This window comes from Pseudorca crassidens, chromosome 2 (genome assembly GCF_039906515.1).
Source record: "Pseudorca crassidens isolate mPseCra1 chromosome 2, mPseCra1.hap1, whole genome shotgun sequence".
Lineage (NCBI taxonomy): Eukaryota > Metazoa > Chordata > Mammalia > Artiodactyla > Delphinidae > Pseudorca > Pseudorca crassidens.
This window is the reverse complement of record NC_090297.1, coordinates 15,479,654-15,491,905: the sequence shown is the minus strand read 5'-3', so window position 1 is coordinate 15,491,905 and position 12,252 is coordinate 15,479,654. Positions and strand designations below refer to the sequence as shown.

At 46.9% G+C, this 12,252-nt stretch overlaps 1 protein-coding gene across 1 annotated transcript in view; it reads right to left on the bottom strand.

Annotated features, from left to right (window-relative positions):
• The window catches only part of VWA5B1 (von Willebrand factor A domain containing 5B1), a 42,780-nt gene that overhangs the window by 18,775 nt on the left and 11,753 nt on the right, over window positions 1-12,252 (bottom strand). Inside the window, exons 7-12 of the mRNA XM_067722656.1 lie at window positions 11,016-11,192; window positions 7,262-7,372; window positions 5,140-5,342; window positions 4,556-4,670; window positions 2,428-2,613; window positions 333-516 (exon numbers count right to left, since the gene is read on the bottom strand). Coding sequence (XP_067578757.1) covers window positions 333-516; window positions 2,428-2,613; window positions 4,556-4,670; window positions 5,140-5,342; window positions 7,262-7,372; window positions 11,016-11,192 — 976 coding nt within the window. The remainder of the gene's footprint in view (window positions 1-332; window positions 517-2,427; window positions 2,614-4,555; window positions 4,671-5,139; window positions 5,343-7,261; window positions 7,373-11,015; window positions 11,193-12,252) is intronic.

The following is a 12,252-nucleotide window of genomic DNA, read 5'->3' as shown; positions in this document are numbered from 1 at the left end:
CACTGCGCTCAGCACCTAGCCTTAGTAGGTCATCAGTAATTACCCTCTGAATGGAAACTAAAACCATAAAGAGGTTTTGGAGGAAGACAGGTCTAAACTCTTTATCTGTACTCTACCTCTTTCAAGTTCCATGAGCTTAGTCACATTGCTAAAATTCTCCAAGTTTCAGTTCCCTCATCTGTAAAGTTGGTATTATAGTACCCACCTCCACAGCTGCTAACCGTTCAATGAGATTGTAAAAAGTGCTTAACACGTAATAAGTGTTCAGTAAAAATGTAGCAATCATGGCCTCCCTGGAGAAGGGAGTAAAGCTCAAAGAACAACTGACTGACCGGGACTGGTGGCGGAGTCTCCGCTGGATGGCTGGGCATCTTTGGCCTGCCTCAGGTTGAAGGGTGTCCCCAAGCTCTTGGCACAGTCTCCAGTGTCTGGGCTAGGTCCCTCATCCTGTGAGTGGTAGAAGACAGAGCTGCCGGACTCCTGAGAGTGTAGCATGCTGTATCGTCTTCTCTTGTCCTGGAGGGAGGGAGAGAAAAGAGGGCTTAGAGTGAGGCTGGATGTCAGGAAGGACATCCAAAGGGCAGCAAGGGGTGTGAGAGGAGATGGTGGAGGTTCTACCTTTGAAGAACTGAAATAATAAGAAAATTTTTTGCTTGCTTGGGGAATTTAGGCAGACTCCTGCCTAAATTTAAGGGATGGTGAATGGAGGTGGTTTTTCATATCACTTATGCTGTTTATATTTTTCATTATATTCTTTATTAAATGTTTAAAAAAAGCGTAATTCTAAATGCTACTGCTGTCTCCAAATAGATAACCAAAAATAACAGCATGAACCATCTGTTCCTTTTGTTTCATTCTCCATGATATAAACATATATAAAAATATAAGGGCTTATTGGGGTCATCTTGTGTTACAAAAGCTGGACCATATTACTTACATTTATCAGTAGCTTGAACTTTGCACTTAAAACATTTTGGAAATCTTTCACGTCAACTATTCTTTTAAACATTTGGCTGTACGATATTCTACCACCCCTTTTTATTAAGCATTTGCTTTGTGGCCATTTATTTTTTGCCACCGTAAAAAATGCTACAATAAATCCTTGACCATGAATCTATTACATCACTTTTATTTCTATGTGTTTGATTCTTAGGAGGTTTTTCTGGGTTGAAAAGGTATATATTTCTAATTTTATTAGTTATTTCTAGATCACCTTCCGGGAGGGTAAGTCACAATTATACCCTTACCCAACAACTCTTCTAGTAGTAGGAGAAAGCATTGCCAGTCTCACGGGTAAGGAAAGGAGAATAGATTTGACAGTCCCTGCTAGTAGTAAGGTCTGTGGCTGATCTGCTACCTCTCAGACCTCCAAGAAAGGCCTGGATTGTGCAGAGTCTTGACCAGCATTTTGTTTAGCACGTTCTCCCTGCAGTTGAACACTCTACTCTCCAAAACACTTTTACCATTACTGACCATGGTTCTTAAGAGATTCCATAACATTTTAAAATCTGGAAATTTCAAATAAACTTCTAACTCCTCTTGAAAGATTGGAAACACATTTAACATAGGGTCCACATTCTTGCATGGTAACTGTTTGTCAGGGCCGAGTAGGGGCTGAGCATTTAGACAGAGTGTGTGCTCTCCAGTTTGCTGTATTCCTCACCACCCCTTATTTCCTCTTATGGGGAATGTCTGCTATCTCTCATGACATTTGTCCCTTTGATTTTTACAACAAGCCCATTTCATTCATTTTATACCTGCCCAATCCCCCTAGGCATTGGGTTTGTGTGACTCCTGCTTAAAAACTAAACAAGATGACAAATCCTTTAAAGGGGAGTGGAGAGACTTACTAACGAGGGAAGCTAGATGAGAAAATAGCATCTCAGGCAATCTTCTACATTTTAGCATGGATTCCACCTCCCTTTGAGAAGTTCCTCACTGTTATTCCACTTCTGCCACCACATACAAGAGAATTATCCATGTAAATGAATAAAACACAAATTCATCTAAGGAGATATGATCTGTCTAGAGTGTTCAGGGAAAGAAATCTGAGTGCCATTGTTCTGAATTGAACTACTCACCAAAATCACTTGGAGTAGACTATGCAAAATGCAGGTTCCTGGGCCTTATCTTCAGAGATTTTTATTCAGGGGACCTGGGTTGGAGCTAGGGTTCTGCATTTTAAACATGTTCCCCAAGTTCTCCTCTTGCAGGGGATCTTGAGGACCACATATTGAGATGGTAGCATTTACCCAAGCAGTGTCACCATGACTGAATGTCCACGGCCTGACAACTATACCCCACAAGAGTAAACCCAGATCCAATTGGCTCCTAGCTGCCACAAATAAATCGTCTTTCCAGCCAAGGATGGCTTTGTGGGAAGGGTTCTGGACCCCCACTGACCCCTGGAATTTCTAAAGTACTTACTGTTCTGGGATTGGAGATGTATAAGGAGGCATCACATACAATGCCATACCCCACCAGCCGTTCTCCAGGGAAGAGGGAGCTGGTGCTGACAGGTGAGATCAGGACCTCGGTAGTCTCAGGGAAGACCCACTCCACAGTCACATCACTCAGGACTGGGGCCATGGCCTTCTTCAGGGATTTGACCATCTGTTGGACAGGGTCAGAACACAGGTTGGGGGGATGTGTGAACGGGGGTGTGCACAAATGAGGAGCCTGAAGACTATGTGGTTGTGAGCATGGGAAGACGTAGCAGGGAAGAAGTGACAGTAGACTTTGGGCGGCTTGCCCAGCAGCAAACATGCCTCTGCGTTTCTTAGACTCCTAGAACATCAGAGTTGGAGCAGATCTTTGCTTTCACCTTCTCTAAGCTTAGCATTTTATAAATGAGAAAAACCCAAGACTCAGAGTAGTGCTGTGATGAACCTGGGACACACAGAAAGTTTGTCTCAAAACATGGACTGAATAGTGACCTTGAGCAACTCAATTTACCTCCCTGGGCCACCGTGTCCCCTTCTGTTAAAGGGAGTTAGTAATTCTTAACTTTCAGTGTAGTTGGGAAGATACTGCATTTGAAGTATCTGCCACGTGATAGGCATTCAATGAATGTCAGCTGGTTTAGCGCTTGGACAGTGGTTTAACGTCCCCTAGGATGATTTCCTCAATGGACTGCAAAGCTGGGGAAAAATGATTTGAGGATTGTGGCAGTCATAGAGGAGCACTCTCAAATTTCCCTTTGAGAAAGACTGTGTTCTTTTTTTTTTTTTTTTTGGCTTAAAACAACAGCAATGTATTTTTTTACAAGCTCTCGAGGCCAGTAGTCTGAAATGAGTCTTCTGGGGCTAAACCCAAGCATTTGGCAGTGCTGCTTTCCCTTGGAGGCTCTAGGAGAGAATCCCTTCCTTGCCTCTTCCAGCTTCTGGTGGCCAGTGGCATTCCCTAGCTTGCAGCTGCATCACTCCAATCTTGGCTTCTGATGTCACACTGTCTTCTCTTTATCTGAAGTCAAACCTCCCTCTGCTTTATTCTTTTTTTTTTTTTAACATCTTTATCGGAGTATAATGGCTTTACAATGGTGTGTTAGTTTCTGCTTTATAACAAAGTGAATCAGTTATACATATGTTTCCATATCTCTTCCCTCTTGCGTCTCCCTCCCTCCCACCCTACCTATCTCACCCCTCCAGGAGACACGGACCTACTAGAGAATGGACTTGAGGATATGGGGAGGGCGAAGGGTAAGATGTGACAAGACTGTGTTCTTTTGCTGCAAGGAATGCAGTTAGATGACAGTCTCCATGTGCAATGCCTCAGCTTTCAAACCAAGTTCACACCTCTCCCTGGAAGCCCCCAGGCAACAAATGAGCATGGCAGGGATATTAGTGCCTGGTCTTTCCACCCAACAGAGACAACCTAATGGGCAATTCTTGCTCCAGAGACCCCCGGTGGGTTGGATGAGACCCTGTCAGACCTGCACTGCAGTCTGAGGCTCTCCCTGACCAGTCCTGCTTCCCTCCTTCCCTTTCACAAGTGTTGCATCTGCACGTGGACTAAAAAGTTTTCCCTCCTGTTTCCTCCTCTTTTCCCTTCTACAGATTTTATCCCTCAAGAAACCTCTTGCACTCTTAACTTCAGCTCTGTTTCTTGTTCTTGGAAGATCTGGACGGACACAGGGATTTTCTAAGTGCTGGATTATTTGTGCCAATTATGCAAGACATGGAGAGAAGACTATAATTGCCTTGATTTCTGGGGCCTTTAGATTCTTCTGAGCCATCATTTGGCATCATCAGGAACATGGCCAGAAATGACCCAAGCGCAACTCCTATCCATAGAGGCAGTGACTCCTTTGGGAGCCCCAATCCTGCCCAGCCAGTGGATGGAGTATATGAGCCAGTGGCTGGAGACCAGGGCATCTAGTGTTCTGTACTAGCTCCAGGAAATGTCCACTCTGTGGCCTCCAACTCTGATTTTCACTGGGGTGCAGTGGAGTGCTCAGACTTGGGGTGAAATCCCAGCTCCACCACTGAGTTGCTGTGTGACCAGTGTGGGCCTCTGAGGTCCCAGCACCAGAAGAGATGGAGGCCCTTCTGCCTACCTTGGGCTGCAGCCGCTCCCCCTCCACCAGGAACTCAGCACTGCCCTTGGACACAGTTGCCAGCCCTTTCACCAGTCTGTGGCAGACGTTGGGTCCAATTCCAAAGCTATAGCACCTGGAGGAGGGGGACAAGAGAGGCTGCTACTTCCCATCCTCTCTGCCATTTTTGTCCCCTGATGGGGAAAGGGACAGATCGTGATCCAGCAGAGCTATCTCAGAGCTGGCCCCAGCTTCAGGTAGAGGGTGAGGGAGAAGAAAGAGGGCCATCAGTGGGCACTCACATTCACACATGGACAGCCCATCCCCTCCCGCCCCAGCGCAGAGTCGAAGCAGGTAGGACTTCCTCTGCCTAGACTGCTCTTTGAGACCTGGATGCAGAGGTGTGGGCATCTTATCCCTCCTGAACCACTGTGGGGAAAACGCAAACTTTGAAGTTGGCCACACCATCCTGGAAGCAAAGCTCTGTAGGAATTGTGGGTCCCCTCTTCTCCTCCTGGCACTTTCCACATTGCCCCAGTTCTGACATTCCCCAGCCCAGGGCAGCCCAGAGTAACCGAGCCCTAAACCTTCAGCCCTGTGCCCACCTGGTGGAGAAGGCATGGTTTCGCAGCAGCTCCAGCACCTTCCCGGTGTTGCTGACGGCACCATCTGTGATGACGAAGAGCAGCCTCGGGTGGCCTCGGGGCACTGGCTGCCGGATGACCCACTTGAGCGGGGAGAGAATGTTGGTGCCACCCATGTCAGCTTGCATTCTCTGGATGTTGTCACAGGCCTTGGCCAAACTCTCCTGCAGAGAAGGGTCATGGGCAGGGAGATCGTCCCCAGGGTCATTATACGGTGTGGAGACTCTAAGCCCCTTGGAGGATGAATCCTTTGTTTCCCAGGATCTTAGTTCAGCCTCACTGGAGCTGACTCATGTTCCCAGTTTCATCTCTGCCCCACGCGCAGGAAGAACAGGTGGCCACTTTTCGGTGTGAGTCTGCCCAATAACACCACCTACCAATGCCCCAAATGCCACTATTCATGATGTATTAACCTACTGTTGTCCTTTCTTTGTTCCTCTTTCAAAATATAAACACCACTGGAAAAGGTAGCACGTCAAGCCCTAACTGCCCAGCACAAATGAGGTTTCCTTTTCTGGTGAGTGAGGCAGGAGGTATGGTGGAAAGACCACATGACTAGAAATCTTAAGACTTGAGTCCTGGCCTGACTGTGGCACTAAATCCCTATGATACTCTGAGGAAACCATTTCCCCAATCTGGGTTTCAGATTTCCTCCCTCCTGGACCGACACTGTGAGACCCAACTGGCCAAGGATTCCTGCCCCTGGATGGACGTCCCTGTAGCAAGGACAGATTCTCACTGGATATCAGATGTTTTCCTGCTCCTGACTCAGGAAGATGCTCCTCCAACATCCACACTTGGAGTAATGGAATATAACAAAAGTCTTAAAAAACTGTGTATGTACCTTTGGAACCAGCAAGACTAGGCATTTATTCCAAGCCAATCATTAAGGATGTATGCAAAGTATTTGCTGCAAAGATAGCTCAATAGATAAAAATGGAGACAACTTAAATGCCCACCTGTAGCGGTTTAGTTAAATAAGTCGCAGCCTATCTGTGTAGTGAAATAGTGGCAGCTACTGAAAATTATGTTGCAGTTGAATACTTACTAGCATGGACACATGCTCATGGTAGGCTGTCTTGTTAGAAAAATAGGTTACAGAAAGTATGGGAGGTCTGATCCTACCTTTATTGAAAATGTATGTAAATGCTTAGAGCAAGAAGGGATTTATCCTAAGCTCTTAACAGTGGTTTTTCTTTTCTTCTGACTGATCATGGGAGATTTTCAAATTTTTCATTTTGATTATCTCGATTTAAAAATTGTGGGACAATCAATATATATTATTTCTGTATTTAAAAAACTGACAAGTAAGTTATTTTTAATTGAAAAGTGGCTCCTATGCCCTTCTTTCCTCCCTTCCATCCTTCCCTCCCTTCTTTCCTCCCTTCCCACCCGCCGTCTCTCTCTCCCTCCCTTCCATCCTTCCCTCCCTTCCTTCCTTCCTTCCTGTTCCTAGACCTGGGTAAGATGTCCGCCACCCTCCCACCTTTATTTTCGCTGTGCTTCACGGCTTGTAGGATCTCAGTTCCCCAACCAGGGATTGAACCTGGGCCACAACAGTGAAAGCCCGGAATCCTAACCACTAGGCCACCAGGGAACTCCCTAGGATGCTCCCATTTTGAACATCCTATTGGGGCCAAGGGTCCTCTAGTTACAAACTGTTACCTTGAGCCATGCGAGCGCCATTCTTAGTCCACTCGCTCACCTATTCACTCCTCTATCCCTTGTTATTCACTCCTTTAGCTCAACCTTGCATGAATCTATCATTCTAATGAGACACAGGCTTCAGTGAGTGGGAGGCCTGAGATATATCCTCTCCCTATCCCTTCCCTCTACCCCCTCCCAGCGTACATCCATACTTTGCCCCACATGATCTTTACTTTAAGGAGGGGGGAGACCAGAAGACTGCCTACATGGAGATAGCCTCCCTTTGGTTCTCTGCTCCTGACATCATCTAGGTTCTATATGTGTGAACAGGTTCTATGAGGGCAGGCCTCGGGGGTACCTCCTCTTTCCTCTTCCTTCCTTGCCTCTGTTTCTCACCACCTGACCCCTTCTGGTCCCAGCCATGCCCCCTCCTTACCTCATTGTAGGTCTGACTGGAAGGGAAGAGGGTCTTGAACGTGGATCCAAACCCAATGACATTGAAGAGGCAGGCCGGCATGAGGCTCTTAAGAGCCACCAGCATGGCATCCTGACAGGTGAGAAAGGAATTTTTAGGATTCAGGAAGGAGTTCTTACCTTGGCCACCACACAGCGTTGTTCTCATAGCAGCACGGAAGCAGCCTCCAAGGGCACCTTTCACCCTCTGTCTGCACCCAACATCACTTTCTCCCCCAGATAAAGAAATTCGCTGATGTTGACCAGAGGCTGAGCCAAAGCCATCATCATAAAAGTCCTCATCTGTGTAGCAAGGCTGATTTCTCAAAGCCATTCTCTTACAGTTTTCCAGTTTCGTTTCACCTCCTACTGACCCTGAGCGGTAAGGAGAGCAGGGAGCGCCCACCCCCTTCCACCAAAACAAAATTGATGTCTAAGGGAGGCACGTGGCCTGGTCCAGGTCCCACTGGTGATGAAGCAGCCCTCTGTTTCAAGGTCTGTGAGCATTAAAGAGTCTTAACCTATCAAACTATGCAACACCAGGAGACTTTGATCAAGGTATATTCTAAAAAATAATGACAAAGAGAGAAGGTGGAGGAGATGACAAGAGGGAGAATGATGATATCGATGATAATGACGATACAATGCAATGATAAATGTCAAGCAATTACTACATGCTAAGCACTTTGTATTCATTGTCTCATTTAACCTCTGTAACATGTATGATAGCATAGTGGTTAAGGAGATACATTTTGAAGTTAAACGTATCTGGGCTTCAATCTCACCATACACTTTGAAGTTAAACATATCTGGGCTTCAATCTCACCTTTGCTTTTACTAACTTGACCTTGGGCTAGTTATATCATTCCTTTGAACCTCAGTGTGGCGCACAGTAAACATTCAGTACCAACTGAATGGTTATTATTGCCAACCCCATGAGATACATATTAGTATCAATGCCTCTGTTTTACAGATAAGGAAACTGAGGCTCAGAGGGTTAAGGAATTGCACTGGATCGTAAAACCTGAGAATAGGACTGAGGCTTTCGAAGCATAGCTCCGAGATCTTTATTTATGTTGGCCCTGCCTTGGCACAGAACTCAGGGATGAGTGGCTTTCCCTCATCCCTATAGAGTTTATCGATAGCACCCCAGGGATCTCAGCATAGCTTCAGAGAAACAAACTGTTACACTCCAAAATCTTGAAGGAAACAGCAGCAAGTGGATCCTGGCAACTTTTACACCGTGTGGCCTTCCAGGCTCTGCAGCCCTGCAGCCCCTCTTCCATTCCCCTCTGTGAATATTGACATTAATGTTCTGTCCATCTCCTTTTGTTGCTTGTGTCAATATGTTTTGTTTTTCTGCAAAAGAAGTCAATACCTGTTTATTTTTCATTAGCTCCTGACGTGTGTTGCTGCTAGGAGGAGACCCTGCTGGTCCATACAGATTGTCTCTGCTCGCACCTATTAGAATTTTAAAGCCATGTTTCTGGCAGCTGAAGAGTGAGACCAGCTGCAGGAAATTAACTTGGCCGAACTTTCCCCTTTGGCATGGCTGTTTGGATTTCTATTCTCTCCTACCTCCCTAAGCCTAGTTTTTCCTCCACCTTCAACCCAATGAGCCACGTGATGACTCAAGCAACCCCTCAATGGCCTCATTGTCAGTGGGGAAAGGGATGTGTGGCCTGAGTAATTTCTGCGACTTTTTCTAAAAGGGACGCGTTTAGCAGAATGGATCGTGCCAATGCAAAGCCATTTGTGAAAGGATGACCTCGAGCTCACTGAGCTGAACTGGAAGAGAAAGCAAGAGCGACTCCAAGGGGAAAGGGACCGAGACGTGAACCAAGTTATTGTCAGAGAATCCTGACAATAGGTCTCTAGTTCAGGAACTGGATTTCTACTCATAAACCAGCTTCATTTCACTGGTGGTAACTGCCTGGAACACCAAGATGGGAAGGAGGTAGAGACTGAATCCAGGCTCAGCACTGAAAAAAAAGTGTCATGGTCAATTACTGATGTCTGTCTGGGCTTGGAGGAGGGGAACAGAGGGATGTGTGACGTATGTTTGCCCTCCTTGAATGAATCCTTCTTTCTTATTTTACAGAAAGAATAAATGAAGCCAGAGTTGAGAATCAACTTGTCCAAAGCCACATAGCAAGTCAGTGGTAGAACTGACTCTGGAACCCAGGCATTGTTTTTCTCAGAGCCATGTAGCAGGAATGACAATCAGAGAAGAGAGGTTGTCTCAGTGGAAAAGTCTGTATAATTCCCTATTGGCAATGGAAGGAAAATGAGCACTGAATACAGAAGGTTCAGGTTCCCGCACCAGCTCTGTGATGTTGGGAAGAACATTTAGCGTCCTGGGGACTGAGTTTCCTTACCTGGAAAATGGCAGGGAAAATGGATTAAATGCTCTCTGAGAGATGTTTTAGGTCTGTGATCCTATGATACGTTGGAGTAACTGAAGAGATGTCGTGCAAATTGGTACAGCTGTGGAATGGAATACACATGGCCACACAGTCCTGGAGCATGCTTCAGCACTCCAGCACTGTGGACAGCTCCTTACTTCAATGCCTGCCTTTGATGGTGGGCGGGGGTGGGGGAAAGGTACCAAGCAGTCCTGCATCCCAATGTCAAGAGGCTCAAACAAGAACTTGGATCTCATCTATGACTGCTCTGTCATACTTCAAGACCAGACCCAGTCATAGCAAGGCTTAGGAGATAGCTGTCGCCACTGATCCCACTTAAGCCCATTCCTCCTGGCTCATTCTGTTGCTCTGGAAATAAGAGAGACAAGGTCGGGAGAAGGACAAAATTTCAGGTGACAGCAGAGCCCTCTCCTTGTTCTCTCATCCCTTGCTCTCTTGAACTACGATCCTTTACTGAGTTCAATAAACAGCAACCAAGGGCTTTTTTACACATAAACACAGAGCTAGACCCCATGGGGAGAGACAGATGAGAAAGAGCTGGTCCTTTTCCTTAATGAGTGCATAGTTCCAGAGGAGGAGACAGACATCTGCACAACTAAAAATACAAGGAAGTGTTGGGTAATGCCATAATTGTGGTGAATAATCTCCTCATGGAGATGGAATGCTTCTGGATGTGGGGGGAGGGTTTTATCACTCTTTCCCCTGAACTCCTTCAGAACCCTCCAAAGCATCAAGACCATGCTCGCAGGCAGGCTTGGCTAACAGGGCTATGCCCCCCACTTGACTGTGAGCTCCTTGGGGCAGGAACTATGTTTCCAAACTACCGTCTTTCCAGGTGGCCAAGCACAGGGCTTTGCACATATGAGGCATTTGAAAAAAAAAACAAAAAAAAGGATGAACCACGTCATTTCTACTGGATTCTACACATCCCTTGATGGCAGGGGCCATGTCCAATGAATCTCCAATGTCACGTGGGTATCCCTCTCCACCTAGTACCTAGTGAGGTGTTTTAGCCAGAACAGGGACACACCAAAGGCGTGTAGAATGCCGAGGGAAGCTACTGATCACTTCATCCCTTGTAAATGGACAGCAGTTAACCTCTGCTCAGATCACTTCAGGGGTTTATTTTGGGAGCGAGTTGAGTTTGGGTGGGGTTTCTGTTTAAACTGACATACCAAAAAGTTGTTTGTCATTTCTCTTAGCCATGGATAGTCATTTAAGGAACGGGTTCAGGTGTGGAAGGAGGGATGCTTGGGGCAGAAAGTGCTGAGAAGCTGGGCACCCTGGGACCCTAGATCCTCTTAGAGGTACCTTGGCTCGGTGCATGTTGGTCCCATTCATGCTGCCACTCCTGTCGATGAGGAAGATAAACTCGCCACGGGTCTTTCTTAGGTTCGGCTGGACTGACTGGAGGTCAGGACAGAAGTTGAGCATGATGACGGAATGGTGGGGAATGTCCTTGTGGAGGCGTTTCCGGATGATTTCTGTCTGGAGGAGAAAGGGAAACTCTCTCACTTGGGCGTTCACGGGGTCCAGAGCTACTCCTGGGGGTCGTGCTGGTCCCCCATTACTCTCCAAGTCTTGTCAGGATCCCACTCACCCTCTGTGTGAAAGACTTCCCGGTTGACCCTACCTGGCTCTTCTGCTAGACATTCACAGGTTGCAACAACAGAAAGGCCTAGGTTTGAATCCCAGCTCTGTCACCATCCAGCTGTGTGATATTGGGCAAGACCCTCCTCTGGGTCTGACTCTTCTTTGTAAAACGGGGCAAACAATGTCCATTTCTTAGGGTGGTTCTGAGGATGAGCTGAGCTGGCACGCAAATGGGAAGGTCCTGGCACACATGCAGGTCCTCAGGTGAATAGTGGTTTCTTGCCCTCTCACACCCAGGGGAGAAGCCACTCTCTGGCTCGTTTTGGCTGTGAACTTGATTCTCTGGTTTATTGATTCTCTCCCACTGATAACTTCCTACTCACGCTTCAAATTTTACCTCTTTGGAAAACCTGCCCCCATCTTCCTGGTGGACTTAGTTTCCTCACCCATGAAATGAGGACGAGAGCACATACCTCACTGAGTTGTATGGACTAAACGCAATGCCTGTGAGACGGCTTCCCAGCAGAGAGATTGTCTGCACAGCAACCATCTACGCTCTTGCTGCCGCCGTTGGTATTTGTCATGGGGACCCAGGCATGTCTCACACTGTGAGTTTTTGCTCCTCTCTCTGTCTCCCCTCTAGCTCGGGGGCTACTTGAAGGCAGATCGTGCTCGAGTCTCTTGCATCGCCAGGACTTAACATAGAGCTTGGTGCAGAGCTGGGCTCAGTAAACATGAAAGGAAGGACAGCACCAGAGTTCTGTATCTTTTCATGTGTCCTCTTAGTTGGCCTTGTCACACCACTACTGAACTGTCCTCGACTCTCCGGTCACTTTGCACCGAATCTCACTTCCTCTCTCCTCACTCTGCCGCCCTCTCTCTCCACCTCTACTTTCTCTGTCTCTGTATCTGACTGTCTCTGCGTGTACATATCTCTCTTTGTCTATTTCTCAAT